This window comes from Anomaloglossus baeobatrachus, chromosome 4, assembly GCF_048569485.1.
Source record: "Anomaloglossus baeobatrachus isolate aAnoBae1 chromosome 4, aAnoBae1.hap1, whole genome shotgun sequence".
Taxonomy (NCBI): Eukaryota; Metazoa; Chordata; class Amphibia; order Anura; family Aromobatidae; genus Anomaloglossus; species Anomaloglossus baeobatrachus.
In genome coordinates this window covers 220,480,972-220,498,772 of record NC_134356.1, presented here as the reverse complement: position 1 = coordinate 220,498,772, position 17,801 = coordinate 220,480,972, and the positions used below count along the sequence as shown (strand labels likewise).

Sequence of the window (17,801 nt, the reverse complement as noted above, 5' to 3'; positions counted from 1 at the left end):
TCCCCAGCGTGTGTATGTGCCGGAGGAGCCCTTTTGCCCGCAGGCTCTGGCCCTTGGAACTCTGTGGCGGTAGCTGTATTTCCTTTTGCTGGTCAGACTGTTGCCTTCAATCGGGTCTTGGCTGTTCGGAAATCCCTGGGGTTCCGGTCACTGACGGATTTGACCTCTAATGGCGACTGCAAGCCTGGTGAGGGTCCGTAGGCCCTGCCTGTGTGTACTGGCTTCACTTCGCTCCCCGGTTCGGTACCGGTGGGCCACCGCCCGTCCCCGGTCCTACGTTGATCTGCCTCTCCTGCAGACTGCCACCACCGTCTGCCAACCTTGCTCTTGGTGCCCGGGCCACACACCCGGACACGGTCAGGTTTCTCCTCTCCTACCACTTCCCTCACTGATCTCTACTCTCTCTTCCCTTTCCTGCCTCCAGGACTGAACTCCTCGGTGGGTGGGGCCAACCGCCTGGCTCCACCCCACCTGGTGTGGACATCAGCCCCTGGAGGGAGGCAACAAGGATTTTGTGTCTGGCTGATGTGTCTGTCTCAGGGTGGGGGTGTGTGGTAGTACCTGTGACGACCTGGCTAGTCCAGGGCACCACATGTACATAGGTTATTCCACACATCAAAGAAGGTATCCTGAAATGTAATATATGTCTCCAGTAAAAGCAGATAGAATAATTATTTGAAAAGAAACAGTCACCTATGAGTTGCGATTCTACTGAGATCTCATGAATATCAGGGAGATATTGATCAGGTACCCTGGTTCTACCCTATCAGGATCCATTGTTAGTGGAATTATAGTTGCTATAAGACATCCCACTGGTCTATTATGCTCTGTAGACATTTCCTCCACTTGGATTAAACAGGGGAGTTGCATAGACTAAGATTCTTAAATAGGGTGACTAAAAATGCCAGGATCCCAGCTACCAGGACACATGGCTGCATTACCAGTTGATAAATACATTGGCCACCTCAGTGAGCAGATGTCAATGGTGTACAGCTTTCAAGTTTGAAGTAACCTCATTGAACCAGAATGTTGTGGACTAGCCCAGAATAGGAGTGGCTAGGTGGAGGAGACTAGAGTTTACAGTCAGAAAGGGCCCCGTGTGCACTAGGGATGGACCCAAAGTCTGATTAACGAGCAAAGCTGCATGACATAGGTGTTCCTATAGTGAGTGGAGAAAGGAAAGCGAGATATTGAGGAGACCACAAGAGAGTTGGCCGAGGAAGTGAGAATGGCTGGAGACTGGTCCTGGGACAAGATACCACAGTAAGGCTCGAGTTTAACACTCAATGGTAACCGGCCAGGACAGACCTAAGAACCCGAGATGGAGAGTACCCCGGGCAGGAGTTCCTTAAAGGGAACCTGTCATCAGAAATTTCGCCCAAAAGCTAAAAGATTCCCCCTCTGCAGCTCCTGGGCTGCATTCTAGGAAGGTCCCTGTTATTATTGTGCCCCATGTGAGACCAAAATAAAGCCTTTATAAAGTTCTACCTTTTTGTATGCAGCTTCTGTAAATCTGTCACGGGGGCGGGCTCTCTGCCGTCCGTTATTTTGCCCCCTGGTCCTGTACGCCGCCCCCATCGCTCCTTTCCATATCTGATGCACCGCCCACTGCTCCAGCCATCCCCACGCATGCCCAGTGCCAGTCTCACAGGACTGAGCAGTGTGAACGCTGGTGACATGTGCGCAGGCAAGTGATTATGGACGGGACTGTGACTGTTATCAGCAAGTACCCGGCCATAATCTCGTGAGCGCGCAAACCTCTCCAGCATTCACACTGAGCTCAGTGTAGATGCTAGACTGTATGGGCTGCTTCCAGGGATGACGTCCCTTTGTCATGTGATAGTATTTCGAACACGCCCCTATCACATGACAAAGGGACGTCATCCCTGGAAGCAGCCCATACAGTCTAGCATCTACACTGAGCTCAGTGTGAATGCTGGAGAGGTTTGCGCGCTCACGAGATTATGGCCGGGTACTTGCTGATAACAGTCACAGTCCCGTCCATAATCACTTGCCTGCGCACATGTCACCAGCGGTCACACTGCTCAGTCCTGTGAGACTGGCACTGGGCATGCGTGGGGATGGCTGGAGCAGTGGGCGGTGCATCAGATATGGAAAGGAGCGATGGGGGCGGCGTACAGGACCAGGGGGCAAAATAACGGACGGCAGAGAGCCCGCCCCCGTGACAGATTTACAGAAGCTGCATACAAAAAGGTAGAACTTTATAAAGGCTTTATTTTGGTCTCACATGGGGCACAATAATAACAGGGACCTTCCTAGAATGCAGCCCAGGAGCTGCAGAGGGGGAATCTTTTAGCTTTTGGGCGAAATTTCTGATGACAGGTTCCCTTTAAGCATAAAACTGGAAGCTAAGTTAGGCCATATTGACAAATTAGTTCCTGTAAGATTGAGACATGGCCTAGATCTGCAGGTTGAAGATGTGACTCACTAACTGGACTGTTCTCTTAAGACGAGTTGTGGTGAAGGAAGATATGGGTGGAGACAGAAGCAAGTGACGTTGAGGAAAGTCTGTAGAAATACTCTGTAGAAGAATAGTGGAAAAAGTTATGTACGAACTATATACAGTACATATCGTAGTTGTTGCCAAGTGGTTACTCAGTAAAACAGTTTATAAAGAACTAGTGGTCTCACTGACTTGTACAGCATTTCGTTCTGGCCAGCCAAAGCCATTGGCACAATGCGGCCTTCCAGGGCGTAATGCCCCTGTTGCACAAGTCCACACAACAAGCCAGCACTCCTATTTTCATGTAACGTGTAGGGGTGTAAGATTACTACTTCACCTACTGCCCTGTGTCATATTACACAACATAGCTGGCAGGGTAGAGCCTTGCTAATGCAGGATTGAGAATGCAGGGAAGGTTCAAGTTCCATGGAGGATGGGAACAGTTACGCAGTCTAAGATGGTGCAGAGAATGGACAAAGATAGCAGTGGAAGAAGGTACCACCCACCATGGGCACATAAGCTACAAAAAGGGCCCAGATCTGTCCAACCCTTAAGAGGTTACACCTACCAAAGGGAGTGTTGTGTATGGGAGTACCAGCCCAGTGTGTAGTGTCTGCCCCAGTAAAGCAAAGTGGAAGAAGGCCAGCCCAGTGCGGTGTGATACAGTAAAATAGGATGGTGAGGCAAAGGAGACTCCACCCAGTGAAAGGTGGAGCCATGACACAAGATTCCTAGCAGCAAGTGATGCAATACCATTAGCCTGCTGGAAATTGAGGCACAAGCCGTGCTATACAGTGCAATGGCAATTGAAATCACTAGGCATGGTGTGTTGTCCTCAGATGTAGTGAGAAGCATGCACTGGCTGAGGGTGATTGCATTAATGGAAGAAAGACTGGGTGGCCTGGGGGACAAGTTCTCCAGGTCAACAGATGTCAAAGGCAGCGCCTCACACCCTAATTTTGGCTTAATTATGGCTCAAAGCAGCTGGAAGCCTTATTTGCCCAGTTTCTGCTGGTTTCCCCAATGATCACAGAAGATGTCCCTAGTTCGAGAGAGGTCTTAACGGAAATAAACTCCTAAAACTTAGAATTTATGTAGGTAAACTTTAAAAATGAGAGTTAATCCCTTAAGAAGAACAATCACCATAAATAAAACTGGGCATTCAACAAAGAAGAGCAAGGGGAGCTGACACAGGTAGGCCCTATTCTCACCACTACCTTGCCGCAGAGGTCCACACCCTAGTCCTGCGCATATTGCGCTCCCACTCACCGAAGACTGACCCTTAAGGTCCTAGAGAGTCCTTAACAGATTGAGGGACAGTAAAGAATACCACAAACAGAACCAAAACAATGCACCAACCAATAAAGGAATAAATACCAAAAATAAGTCACCAATAAACATTTTACCAGAAACTCAAATCAACCTGGGAAGTGTAACACCGGCCAAAAGGCCCACAAGAATAGACAACTAATTGGAGTGGTCAGAAATCCACCAGACACATTTCCCCTCAAAGTAAGAGGTTCAAGAGTGGAAAGAATGAACTCCATTTGATATAGATCACAATTCAAGAGGTCACAACTCAAGGTGGGCACATTGCAGAAAAGGAGAATGGAGTCAGAAGCTGAGGAGGCCACGTTGTACTTCTTGCACTGACTGGGACAGTTGAAAGTTCCCGCAAGGTCACGGTTCAACAGGGTCCAGACCCACTTATCCAGTACAACTATAATGTAGCCAAGCATGGCTGAGATGGTTATACCCAAGAACTGCTGAAGACTGTTGAACCCCCCTCCTACAGTTTTTTTTTGTTTGCACCTGTTGCACATACCCCTGCTGGATTGAGGAACATTGCAACTGTGAGGGTTAAGGACTGCACCCAATGCAGGATTCACATTGCCCCTAGGGACTGTTGCTGTCAAACAGGACTATTAAAAAAAAAAAAAAAAAGAAGATTGTCCCCATTTTAAGTGCTAATCGGGGAGGAGAAAATTGACTGTGCCCTTGATAAAAAGGGTTACCCTTAAAAAGGGATGGACTGTGCCGTGCCATGTTGGTTTGAGGACCTGATCCAACATGGGCCACCTCAACCTAAGACTTGCTGGGTTAGAGACAAAAATGGACTGACAGTTTAGGTTCTGGGATATGTGCTCAGGAGAAAAGGACTTTGTGGGTGATGTTTGGCGTTGCAGGTTTTCAGGATGGTCAAGGACAAGAGAAAGGGTAATTCAAGAAGGGAACAGGCGCAACATGGTAATCTACTTAAAGATGTGCAGCCCACGATGACCTTTTCTGTGGCCAATGCCCAGGTAGATTCCCAGGGACTGCAGTGCTCAGGTGGCAATATTGTCTTGCCAGCCTTTTAAAGTCCAACATGCACTGCAAGCGCTTTCACACAGCGTTCACTACTGAATGCTGTGTGCGCATACACTGAGTGAGTAGGTCCTCAGCATGCTGGTTAACTTGCTGAAGACATACTTTGTGGGTGGAGAAACACAATGCATTCCCATCCCAAAGATAAGCAGCAGCCCCATTGTCCAGTACTTTGTGCCTCCACAGTTCTGTCTGTGCCCCCGCCTCCCAGTGATGTACACGTGCCCCCAACCCCTCCTGTGATTTTATATGCACCCAGCGCCTCCTATGTGGTGCATGTAGTGCAGCCGTCATGTCTTCTTTGATGTACATACAGTAGTCCCAGCATCTCCTATATGATGTATATAATTTACAAAACTCACAAAGTTGACTGCGCTCCAGACCGAGAAAACACTGGATAAGCAGTGGAGAAGCAACATCATCAATATCATTTATCACAGCCGCACCAAAGAGGCAGCTCTAGCCATCACAATAGGGGCGAGTTATAGACCAAATATAGCAGGATAATTTTTAAGTTGATAATTTTGCGAGGCCCTGAAAGGGTTGGTAGAAGTTTCCAAATGGCCCTTGGCAGAAAAGCTTCCTCCTCCCAGCTTAATATGCCTATGTGTAGCAATTCATGGATGTCTTATATCAAATGATTAGATATACTTGAGATTCATGAATTTGTATGACAATTGGAGAGATAAGGGGGAAAAAAAAAAAACAAAAACAAAAACAAAAAACAATTACCATGCCCAAAACTCCCATTTATATTGTTGGTTTAGAGGGTCTTATACTGGCCATGAACAAGTCTGTCCTCCATGGCCCTACTTATTCTAGATGTCATTTGTGGGTGTGGGCTAAGGGCATCTTTGATCTAATTGTCTATCAGAATAATTGGCCAATATTTTTCAGATGCCTCTAGTCCCTGGGCACCATAATCAAAGGAGGTAAAGCTAAACAAATGTTATTTCTCAAATAGAATGTGTACTTAGGTTCTCTGCAGCTGTCTTTCAAGCCCTCACTGGCAGGCACATGAGACCTAGTCAGGCAGTGATAATCTGTTGCTGATAAAACATTGCTTGTATTTAAACTACAGCACACAGCTTAACAAGTAAAATCCTTGGAATCAGGCGCTCTGCTCCTACATTATGCTGCTCTAAGATTACATAGTGAAAACCTGCTAACAGGTTTGTTTAAATTAATAGTCAAAAGCACTTCCCTTAGAAATATGCCAATTAGATAAGCCTTACCTTGGAACTTCTTGTCGATAACACTGATAACCGATTGTGTTTTTGCCATAATCTATTTGTTTCTGCCGCCTTTGAAGAACAGTGTCATCCATCTCAAACTTACTGGAATGTTGGGTTATTGGGGAGCTGATTAACAAGAAAAAAAATGAAATAATAAAATCTGCTACTTAAAATTTGAAATCGTAGAACGTTTTTGAACTTTAACCCCTTCAAAACAGGGTTATGAGTGTGTGGGAAGTCATACCTTAATCTATTCTTTTTTGACTCCAACAAATCCAGTTCTGTATCAACACCAATACTGACCCTCTTTGGCACACTTTCCTCAGGGATGGACTTTGGACAATCAGGGAAAGTCTGCCTGCAAAACGCATTCATGGAGGGTCAAAAACAAAATAGTAATTAAAAGAAAAATTAGTGGAGTAGATTAGAATTAAACATATATTTAAAAAATATTACACTATTAGTCATTACTAAAATATAAAAAAGTCCAAATAATGAAAAGTTACCCTAATTAATATTAAAGACCTGCCAGAAAAAAGGAAAATATTTTAAAAGGGGGCAGCGTCTGGCAATAATTAGGTCAGCACTTGTGTCCAACATGTTGACCCTAGAAAGCCCTCGTTGTCCCCTACCTAGCCGTGGAGGTTGGCACCCTAATAATGTGAAATGGAGCCTCTACACACCGTCCGTTAACTATACAAGCCCTACTTCCAACCCCCCCCCCCAAAAAATAAATAAATGTAGATATGTACACTTCAGGAAAGAGTAGTTTGCTTGGGTCTATAGCAAGAACTCAGGATGGTGCGGCATTTATATTCAATACCCATGGGGTCCAAGTCAAGAAGCCGAGTCCCCTGTCTATGCATTCCCTCCCACCATCAGTATGTGGGTTTATCAGGGGAACGATGAGTCCTTAGTAGGGCAGTATCACCCCCTCATACCAAGGAAGGGAGATTTAGTATAATGCTAGGGCCTGAATCAACACGCCAGTAAGTTAGTCAAAGGGGTTAGGGAAATATCCAACATATCTGTGCAACGCAAAGTTGCACCCCACAAAAGTCACGTGATGCAGTTATAGCGGTACCTGGCAGCTGCAAAGAATCACTTCTGGCCACCACCCCATCAGTGGAATGCAGAGTGCACCTCAAGAAAAACGCCAAGTCATATTTGGCTGCCATCTTAGTTTATGGAATGCAAAATGTGTTCCACAGCAGAGGCCACGTAAACATCTGGTCCCTTTGCCTCCTGATAAGGATGCGCAGTGCGTTTCTATAAGCTTTACATCAAAGACACCAGTACATAAATTCCATATATTCCCAAAACTTGGGTTGGTTAAGCTAACAAGACAAGCAAAACAAAAAAAACCAAAAAAAAAAAAACCAGATCTCTGCATACATTATAAAGTTTCTTGACATGAAAACAATCTAATCCACCCCTCAGTGACACCATTTGGTCTTTGTGACCAATTAGTGTCCCTGAGGGAAGATTATTCTATGGCGCCCCTGAGGCTTCAGTCGCCACAGGGTACTGCAGCTCACCAGAGGTGCAGTATTCATCCCGGCTAAGGAGGAGGTCATTGCCGGTAAACCACCACAATTCACCAAAACATAGTTGCCTTCTCACCGGGACTGGGTTACGGTAGGGTCATTAGGACGGTCACCACAAGGTATGGGACCTTCCACCCACTAGTTCAGCAACCCGGGGGGGTGGAGCAACTCTTCTTGGGAGTAAGGAGACCCCGCGCACACGATATAAAAGTTAGTCAGCAACAAGGAAACAAGTGAGACGTAAGAGGACACGATCGCTGAGGGGAGAGCTGCGCCATAGCTCCCTCAGGACCGAGCACACACAGAAAAGGGTGCGAAGTCTTAGGCTGCAGGGCACTGCAAGTCCCGACAGCAGAATCCGCCGAGCAGAGGATTTCAAGTCTTCTGACTTAGAGAAAGTGCCCAGGGAACAACAGCATATAGAGCCAGGAGTCATGACCATAGGGCAGCTCTATCTACAGACTCGTGCTGCCCGCTATACGGGACGGGAACGGAACCATTCCCAGGACTCTGGTCCCAGCGTAGCTTCAAGCCGCAAGGACCCAACACGTCGGAGGGAGGAAGTACTCACTGAAAGAAACACTGGTTCTGACCTCCGAACTATCCGGGATCGGCTGGAGCCCATGACAGCGGAGTTCGTCAGTCCAAAGGTGGTGACATCTCAGTGAGTAAAGAACTAACTGCAACCCCTGTGTCGTCCCTTCCTTCCACTGCCTTAGCTGCACAGCAGCTGAGTGGACTAGTACTCCCAACCTCCCTGTGGGCCAGAGCTCTGTCTGTGGAGAGTTGTACCAACAAAGCTGCACTACCATCAATCCTCAGAGGAACACCCCCTTGCGGCGGCAGCTTCCATCATAGCCGCATACCACAGGGGGAGTCACGAATCAGACTAAAATTCCTCTCCACTTTATTTATTTTGTTCTTTCAATTCTTTATTTTAAAGACAAACTCGTAACAAAACAAAGTATCTCCTGCTCCACACGGAGCAACAAATTATTTCAAATATGACATTGATATGTACCCAGTCTCCCCACATGTACAAATCACATCCCCACAACTGCTAGAGTCTGGCCCAGTTAAAACTTTTTATAAGCCAACCCATCACAAAAAGGGTAGAATGTAGAGCAGAGAAAGAGAAAAAGAGCAAAGCCTGAAAAAAGTTTAAAACAGATTGAAAAAAGGTAGAAAGGAAAAAAGGGGGAGAGGAGAAAAGGGGAAGAGGGGGGCAAAGAAGTGGGGTGGAAGAGAGGGTGGGTGGGGGGGTAAGGGGGGAAGGAAAGGGGAAAAAAAAAAAAAAAAAAAAAGGGGGGGGGGGAGGAGGTGGTGGTTTCTCCCAGAGGGCTACGACTCCTGTGGAACAGAGAGCAATCTAGCGTATTCTGCCGAGTAAATGAACTCCAACCATGGAAACCAGGTCCTATAAAAAAAAAACAAAAAAAAAAAAACCTTCCTGACGATCATTAAGAGAGGATGTCCGATCCTCCATATGCATTAGGTCGTTAATCCTTGAAACCCAATTACCTCCCCCACCTCTGACCAAAACCGCTGCAAAGAAGGGCAGGACCAGAAAACATGCACGAAATCACGCTCCCCCGAGCCACATCTTCAGCAGACAGGGTCAACTGAGGGGACTATCCTATGAAGACTAGTCGGGACTCTGTACAACCTAGCCAGCAGTTTGAAATTAGCCTCCAACAGTCTGGAACTGATCGATGTTTTATGTTCCATCAGTAAGATGTTGTTATTTCTTTGCGAATCAGATGGACCTGGGGATTGCCCTCTTTCCCTTGCAGACTTCGTAGACGTACCTTTTGACGTCAGCAATATCTGAACGTTGATAACCACCTTCTTTTGACAGCAAACCTGGAGCACTGAGGAATCGGGATCTTGATGGTACCCTTATAAAAAGAAAGAATATCCAACAGTATTACAGCACTAATCCCAGAGCAGTGCTTTTAACCCATTCCTGACACGGACAATTATGGTTTTTGCATTTTTGTTTTTCCCCTCCCCTTTTTCCCCAGAGCCATAACTTTGTCCACAGACATATGAGGAATTGATTTTTTTTGCAGGACAAGCTGTACTTTGTTTTACCACAGTGTACCAGAAAAAGGGAAAAAGTAAAAAAATGAATATACAGTAAAATTGTGGAAATTAAAACATTTTAGTATAATTCTTTTATTCCTGGTAGAAGCCTCACCAAGTTCTGGACATGATAGTGTTGCATGTCAAGGGGGCCATGCGGCAGCCGGCATGGCTATTGAAATAAGCAGCCGGTTGGCCCCCTTGACATGCAACACTCATGTCCAGAACTTGGAGAGGAGGGGTTAACTATTAAAATAAGCAAGTCAGCTCCCTTCACTCAGCACTAGATATGTAGTAACAGTGTGCCGGGGAGAACCAGGCCTGGCATAACTGCTCATGTTGCCATTGTTGATAGTAGAAAATAACAACGTTACAATGGTGACCATTACTGAATCAAACTCTGCAATTGTATACTGTACTTGTTCCAAATACACAACCTGTTTACTGAGGTATCCATTTTACCTAAAAGTGTCTTCCATGGAAGTGAGGTTATCTATTAACATCCAGGGTTCAGGAAGACAAGACTTGGAAAGCCCATGAAGATGAGGGTCATTGCAGGCCAATGGCGGCATATATACTCTCAGCTGAGGATCTAGCCTACAAAACAATTCAATAAAGTGAAGCTTTGGCGTCTCGAATCAGTCTAAATGCACACAGCTTTGTTACCAAAAATATAAAATTTCAGTTTCACCTCTGTTTAGGAGAATTCCAGACACAAAGTCCAACTTTGATTTGGTAATAAGTCAGTTTAGATCATTCGGAGCAGATATAAGTTATTGACCTGAGCTCTGAGACTTCATTGCCAGCTATATTCGATAGCTGGGCATGTACAAAGCAATGTCCCCCATTGAGAAACAAGGCTTAACCCCTACCCAATTGGCTGATTTTATTCATGCATGTGTGGCACTCCAGGAGTCTGGTTGCCACAGTAACATTGCCCTCCTCACAGGAGGTGATGCTATACCTGGAAGCATAGGGGAGGGGAGTGTGGGTCTCCCATGCCAGATACACTAGCATTCAACATTTCTTACTCTGGACCAGAAAGGGGAGCTCAAAAACCTGGTTTGAGGGGAGCTTCCCTATGCATTCTGGCCTGGAGGGGGAGTTAGGCACAGGCACACAGACAAAGTGAAACTGATAAGAACAGTCAGGAGTGGAGAGAAGACGGTCGGTGAGATGAGAGCTGCGCCATAGCTCCCTCAGGGCCGAGCGCATAGAACTGAACATCGGAGTCTGAGGCTGCGTGGGTAATAGACAAAAAGACTGACTACACTCACCAAATTGACGTGTGAACTAGTGCATAACTGAACATGACAAAATACAACCCCCACCCAAAAAAAAAAAAAAAAAAAAAGAGGGTCATACCCCTCCCCCACTTGCCACAAGTAATCTTATCCTATATAGCAGGTTCCTACTTGCCCATACACAGGAGGTTTTTAACCCAGAGAGGCTTCAGCATAATGTAGGTACCCAGTTACAAGATATGCCGTGACGTGGCATCTGGGCAGATATACAAATGGCCATTTATATATGCTAAATATCTCATTTTTCTTAGATACTCCTTAGCAGTAATGCAGGTCCATGTTCACACATTCAAGGTTTCCATACTTGAGCATTATCAGGCTGCGTTGGTAATGACGTCCCCGCAGCAGAATCCGAAGGGCAGGAGACTGCAGGTCCTCTGGCCCACAGAGTGCCCGGGGGCACAGCAACATAATAGAGCCAGGAGCCATGATAGAAGAAGTGGCACCAGTAAAGCACTCTTGCTGCCTGCCATACGGGTGGGAACCAAAACTAACAAGGAAGAGGTAGCTTCAAGCCGCAGGGACCCATACATAATAGCGCAAGCAGGAAGGCCTACAACCCACCTGGCTAGTTGGATCCCCTCAATTTCTTCCAGGCTGATCAGACTTCCGTTACCTGCTGGACCAGTCTCCCGAGCCTGTACCATCAACTACCATGCAAAAGGTAAAGGAAACTATGGCCCTTGTGTTGTCCAGTTATTACTGGCATCCTCAGTCCTGCACTCCAATGTTAAGTCCCTCCATCAATTACAAAGACTACTACCCCCAACAGCCCTGGGGCACAGTTCTACCTGTGGAGAACTGATCATCTGCCCCAGAGGTCCCCTCCCACAGCATCTGCCATCTTTGGCTGAGTACCACAGGTGGCATCACAAGCTACCATCCCCCTCTACTTTAACGGACATCGCCGGGGTCACGGAACCGGGACTTGCCACCGCAGCATCCCAGGAACAGAACCGCGGCCCGGTAATGATAGCTGGCCATGTAAAAAGCAATCTCCCCCATTGAGCAAGAAGGCTTAACCGCTACCAAATTGGATGATTTTTCTTGCGTATGCTTTTTGTACACTCCTAAGTTTTTAATTTACATTTTCCATTGATAAAGGGATAAGCTTATTTTTTGTAGGACGAATGGTCCTTTTGAATGGTACTAGTCAATGTCCTGGAAAAAGGAGAAACGAAATAGTCAGCATGATTTCCCAAGTCAGAATTATTGCAATGAAAAAAAAAAAAAGTTTTTTGCCCTGAAATACAAAAACCTATCTGAAAACAATGCTTTTGTTACCATGCTGTGTGAACACATTGCATTTTTATTGTATTTTTGAGTGCTAATTTGTCAAAAAAAACAGAGGGGAAGCCTTACACCAGCAAAGTCAATGAGAATCCCGAAGTCTTTCACACTTGAGTATTTTCTCCCTTGCAGATTTGGTGCAGAAATAAATCTGCAGTATGTCCATACTTTGTGTTTTTCTAATGAATGGGAAAAATCTGCACCAAAAAAACACTGAAAACAGTAAAAAAAAACAAAACCCCAAAACAAATGTTTTTACTGCAGCATTTTTCCTAAACTTGTAACCGGTAAGTGCGGCTATAAACAGTTCTAGTTTTTCCTATGTGAGGGCTGTATGGCACATATTAAATATAAAATATTTTAGAGCAGGACTGCACCGAAGAGATTTGCCATGACGTGGCGAGGTAGCTGAAGAGATTGCAATTTTTGCCAAAAATCTAAAGTTTATAATAGTACAGTTTGGAATTTTTAGTGAGGTGCACATCTTATAATACATAATATTTTGCGTTTAGCTGGCTCTCTTTTTGTATAGAACAACATTACGTCTGGATGTGTGATTAAAGCCACTGCTCATTGACTGAAAGACCGAGGCTGCTGGGAAGAATAAAATTATTTCCTCCTGGCAGCAGGGCTCTGTAGGCTTCAGAAAGCATAAAAACAATCCGGTATCTCTGTAGCTGCAATGACCGAAGAACAAAACTGTCTTAATTATACCACACAATACACAGAATAAAATTAAACTATTTGGGAATTACTGCTTATTATATAAAGAGCAATACTATTAATAAAAAAAAAAAAAAAAAAAAAAAAAAAAAAAAAATGAACACGAACAAACCCCAAAACGTATGTATTCCAAAAAAGTTCCAATAAAATGGTCAACTCGTCCCTCAATAAAGCCCCTACTCCGGTCCCATCATCTGTCAGACAAATGGAGGGTTTCTAGGTTAGGCCTTGTTCAGACATGCAGATGTCATGGTCTGTATATGGACTGCAATGCCCAGGCTGAAGGCTTGTCTCCAGAACCAAATTTATGGTCAGTCTGGGCATTGAGGTCCATATACAGCCTGAAATACACCAGTCTGAACAAGGCCTTACTAGCAGTTCAAAAACCTGATCCAGCAACAGCTGCGCTCCCAAATCCAAATACCCCCTTCCTCAGCCCCCCCAAATGCCTAAACTGCAGTTATGTTGAAAAGTGGCATAAGAACCAACTTAAGGGGTGCGTACCACCTAAAGCACTAGCTGGGCACAGTGTACTGGGCAATAAGGTGGCATAGTTCTAATTTTCACTCTGCTATATGGACTGTTTCAGAAAACACCTGTAAGACCAACATACATGGTCACTTGTAGATAGATTTGCAGCGGTAATTTGCAAAATGGGGTCACTCAGATGTTTGCTGCTGCTCTGGCACCTTCTGGGCTCTGGAAATAGCACCCACAAACTATTCTAGCAAATCTGCTCCAACAATTAAACAGTGCTCCTTCCCGCTATGTGCGCAGCTGACCATGACATACAGGCATCCCTGCAATTGGGAGAAAAATTCAGTCCATCTTCCCCTACCCCTTGTGAAGATTACATTTTTGAGGCTAATATTGTAGACACTCACATGGCCAAGTGCTATGTCACATGGCTCACTGGATTCTTGTGTCTTTCGGCTACATTATTACCCCCTGGAACCAGGTGGCTGGAGAAAACAAAAGTGGAATACTCCGGGAGCAGTGGGAAAAGACAAAGAAAACTGGCAACATTTGATCAGGGCTCAGGTCCTTTTTATAGGGGTTTTCAGGTCTTAAAGGGAACCTGTCACCAGTTTCTAACATGCTGTATATGACTCCAGGCCGCTGTATAGAACAAAAACACTTTATAATACTCACCTAAACCGGTCACTGCGGTGGATGTTGGTCAAATGGGCGTCTAAGGCTACTTTCACACATCAGTTTTCTGCATTCAGGCACAATCCTATTTTTTCCTGATCCAAAGGATCCGGCAAAAAAAAATGCGTCATGCACACAGGCTTCAGAAGGAAGACAAAGATGGCTGAAAGAGGAGGCGCCAGCACCGGAGAACGGAGACACCCATTTGAGCCACATTCACCGCAGCGACCGGTTTAGGTGAGTATTATAAAGTGATTTTTATCTTTTACACAGCGGCCTGGGCTCTTATATACAGCATTATAACATCCTGTATATAAGAGCCCACTTGTGGAAGCAGCAGCTTAGGCTGGTTTCACACTACGTTTATTTAACATGCGTCAGGAACGTTTTTTTGCTGCAAAAGCGGATCCTGCTTTTACAGCAAAAAACGCATGCATCTGTTATTTTGCAGGATCCTGTCACTGGATGTTTAGGGGCGGGCATTGGAGTCATGTGATCGGGAGTGAGGGGAACTAGACTGGGAGCCGGCATCTGACAGCTGCATACGCTGGTAACCAAGGTAAACATCGGGCTTGGATACCCGATATTTATCTTGGTTACGAGTGTCTGCAGCTGCTAGGAGCAGGGCTGCCTGCACACGTAACCAACGTAAACATCGGGTAACTAAGAGAAGTGGTTACCCGATATTTACCTTGGTTACGAGTGTCCGCAGCTCTCAGGTGGGAGAGAGAGGGAGGGGAGGAAGGGGGAAAGACAGAGATAGAGAGGGAGGGAGGGAGGAGGAGAGAGAGACAGATCACGCGAGACTGGTTCTGGGCATGCTCAGTAGAGCAAGCAGGATCCTGCCTATCAGGACGCCAGCGTTCACCTGCGTTTGCGTGCTGTTTAGTCAGGATCCGGTGACATGCAGTATTTGGACGCAGCTCAAAAACGCTACAAGTAGCGTTTTTGAAAGATGTTAAAAAACTGCAAGTCGCTGGATCCTCACTATAACGCACACAAACGCAGGTGAACGCATGTTAACGCGAGTCCATTGCAAATGCATTGAAGTGAAAACGCATTTGCACTGGATCCGTTTTTCGGCTAAAAAAACGTTATGGACGGATGTTAAATAAATGTAGTGTGAAACCAGCCTTATAGGGCAAAAAACTGGTGACAGGTTCCCTTTAGGGGTTGTTCAATAAAGAAAGTTGATTTGAATAGATTTTGCTATAATTTCCACAGTTTGATGTGTTTACAAAAAATATTCCTGTGCTGAGAATCTTATATATGAGCCCCTGCCATGTACTGTGTAATGGCCGTGTCTGACTGTACAGGGACATTGTCTGATCATACCACATCTGCTGGACCGGGGAGGAGAAGTAAACAGACATTGCAGCACAGGATTGCAAATAATTTTTTCGTTAAAGTATAAAACAGCTTCAAAAAACAGGCAGGGAAAAGTTTTACCTCACAAAAAGAATCGGCTATGATCCAGTGCTGGAATATTTGTATACTTTTTCTTTCCTCCCCTGCCCAGGAGCTGTGGTATGATCAGACCATGTCCCTGTACAGTCAGACACTGCCATTACACAGTACACAGCAGGGACACATATATAAGATATTCTCAGCACATTAACATTTTTTTTAATCACATCCAATTGTAAAACTAATTATTCCAAAATCTAGACAAAAATCAATTTTAATATAACTGTTGCAGGGAAAACCACTTAACGGTATAAGTCTGCAGTTACTATGTGTGGCTGCAGACTTTGAACAACTCATCGCTCATATTGCACACTGTCAGGATTCTCTGGTGCCAGATGTGACCGCAAGTGTGAGATTTGCATTTATGCAGTCACATGCACACTAGACTATCAACCCCCTCAATGTAACTCCTGAGTGAGGTGGGACAGTCTAGTCGGACTGTAGCCGGAAGTATACAAATCATATTTGTGGTAACATGACCACTCTTCTGATGCCAGAGAATTCTCACAGCTCACAATGTGAGGATTCACGAGTCTGTAGTCAGTGTGAGTAAAGCCGAAGCCAAGAATCTGAGAGCCCCTTTAAAAGGGAACCAGCCACAGCTTTTTTGGCGTATAAGCTGCGGCCACCACCAGTGGGCTCTTATATACAGCATTCTAACATGCTGTATATAAACGCCCAGGCCGCTGTGAGAACATAAACACTTTATAATACTTGCCTAACGGTTGTGCGGTGGGCCATTTGGGCATCTCTGTTGTCCGGTGGCGGTGTGACACCCTGACAAAATCAGGGTGTCACAGATGACTGCACCCCTCTTCCAGGTGCAGGATTCCCTCCTCCTTGGCCCTCCATCACAACCCCACATCCAGGTACATAACACCAGCCAGCAAAGCCTAGTCACCCACCATGACAATAAGGACACATCAGTGGGCGAGGCCAAGTGGATGGTGACGCCAACCTAGGGGTTCTGAGGTGTTCTGTGAGGGAACAAGACAGTCAAGCCAAGGAGGAGGAAGAGAGGAGTGTGTAGTGACAGGGTAGTCAGGCGTTGGAGCTCCTGGACTACTGACTAGGTGGCAGTCGGCAGACAAGGCCACAGGCGACAGAGATCCGGTCGCGGGAGACCTCAAGTGGACGGGGGCAGGGTTGTAGCCCACTGGTACCGACAGCGGGAATCCGGTCTGGAGGCAGTGCACGACAGGGTACCTGGACCCTAGAGAAAGGACAGCTTCAAGCACCTTACTAATTGACCAGCCGAGGGCAAGATTTCAGGTCTTGTCAAACAGGAGGCCCAGATAGAGCGCGACAGAAGCCCAAAGAAGGGGATAGGGCTCCGCAATTGCCTGCTAAAGGCCGCTTTACATGCTACAATATATCTTACGATGTGTCGGCGGGGTCACATCGTAAGTGACGCACATCTGGCATCGTAAGGTACATTGTAGTGTGTGACAGGTACGTTCGATTGAAAGTTTAAATGTTCATCGCATGCACGTCGTTCAATTCCTAAAATTTGAACGTCAGATTGTTCATCGTACCCGGGGTAGCACACATCGCAGTGTGTGACACCCCGGGAACGATGAACAGATCTTACCTGCGTCCTGCAGCTCCCGCCGGCAATGTGGAAGGAAGGAGGTGGGCGGGATGTTTACGTCCCGCTCATCTCCGCCCCTCAGTTTCTATTGGCCGGCTGCTGCATGACGTCGATGTGACGCCGAACGTCCCTCCGACTCCAGGAAGTGGATGTTCGTCGCCCACATCGAGGTCGTATGGACAGGCAAGTACGTGTGACGGGGGTTAATCGTTTGTGCGCCACATTTAACAAATTGAACGTGCCGCACATACGATGGGGGCGGTTACGATCGCATACGATATTGTATGCGAAATCGTAACATGTAAAGCAGGCTTAAGATCCTACGGGTCAGTTCTCGCGACAGACAGCTCCGTACACACAAAAATCACCGGGAGTGGACCTTCCCCGTTCCATGGGGAGTAGTCACCAACAAGGACACAAATATTAAGTGCAGGAGGAAGGGACCCCTGTTTGCTGTATCAGGGTGTGGGACTTGAACACACCCGCCAGAGGTCACCGCTCACTGGCAATTTGGTTTACCATCTGGACTCTGAAGTTATTGAGTAACTGAGTGCACCATTACCACCCGGTCCAACC

General features: G+C 46.1%; 1 protein-coding gene across 1 annotated transcript in view; it reads right to left on the bottom strand.

The window, feature by feature from the left end:
• LOC142301387 (oocyte-specific histone RNA stem-loop-binding protein 2-like) overlaps nt 1-17,801 on the bottom strand; it is a 36,852-nt gene that overhangs the window by 17,512 nt on the left and 1,539 nt on the right. The window contains exons 2-5 of the mRNA XM_075342379.1: nt 10,161-10,295; nt 9,422-9,511; nt 6,311-6,424; nt 6,067-6,192 (exon numbers count right to left, since the gene is read on the bottom strand). Of these exons, the coding sequence (XP_075198494.1) occupies nt 6,067-6,192; nt 6,311-6,424; nt 9,422-9,511; nt 10,161-10,295 (465 nt within the window). The remainder of the gene's footprint in view (nt 1-6,066; nt 6,193-6,310; nt 6,425-9,421; nt 9,512-10,160; nt 10,296-17,801) is intronic.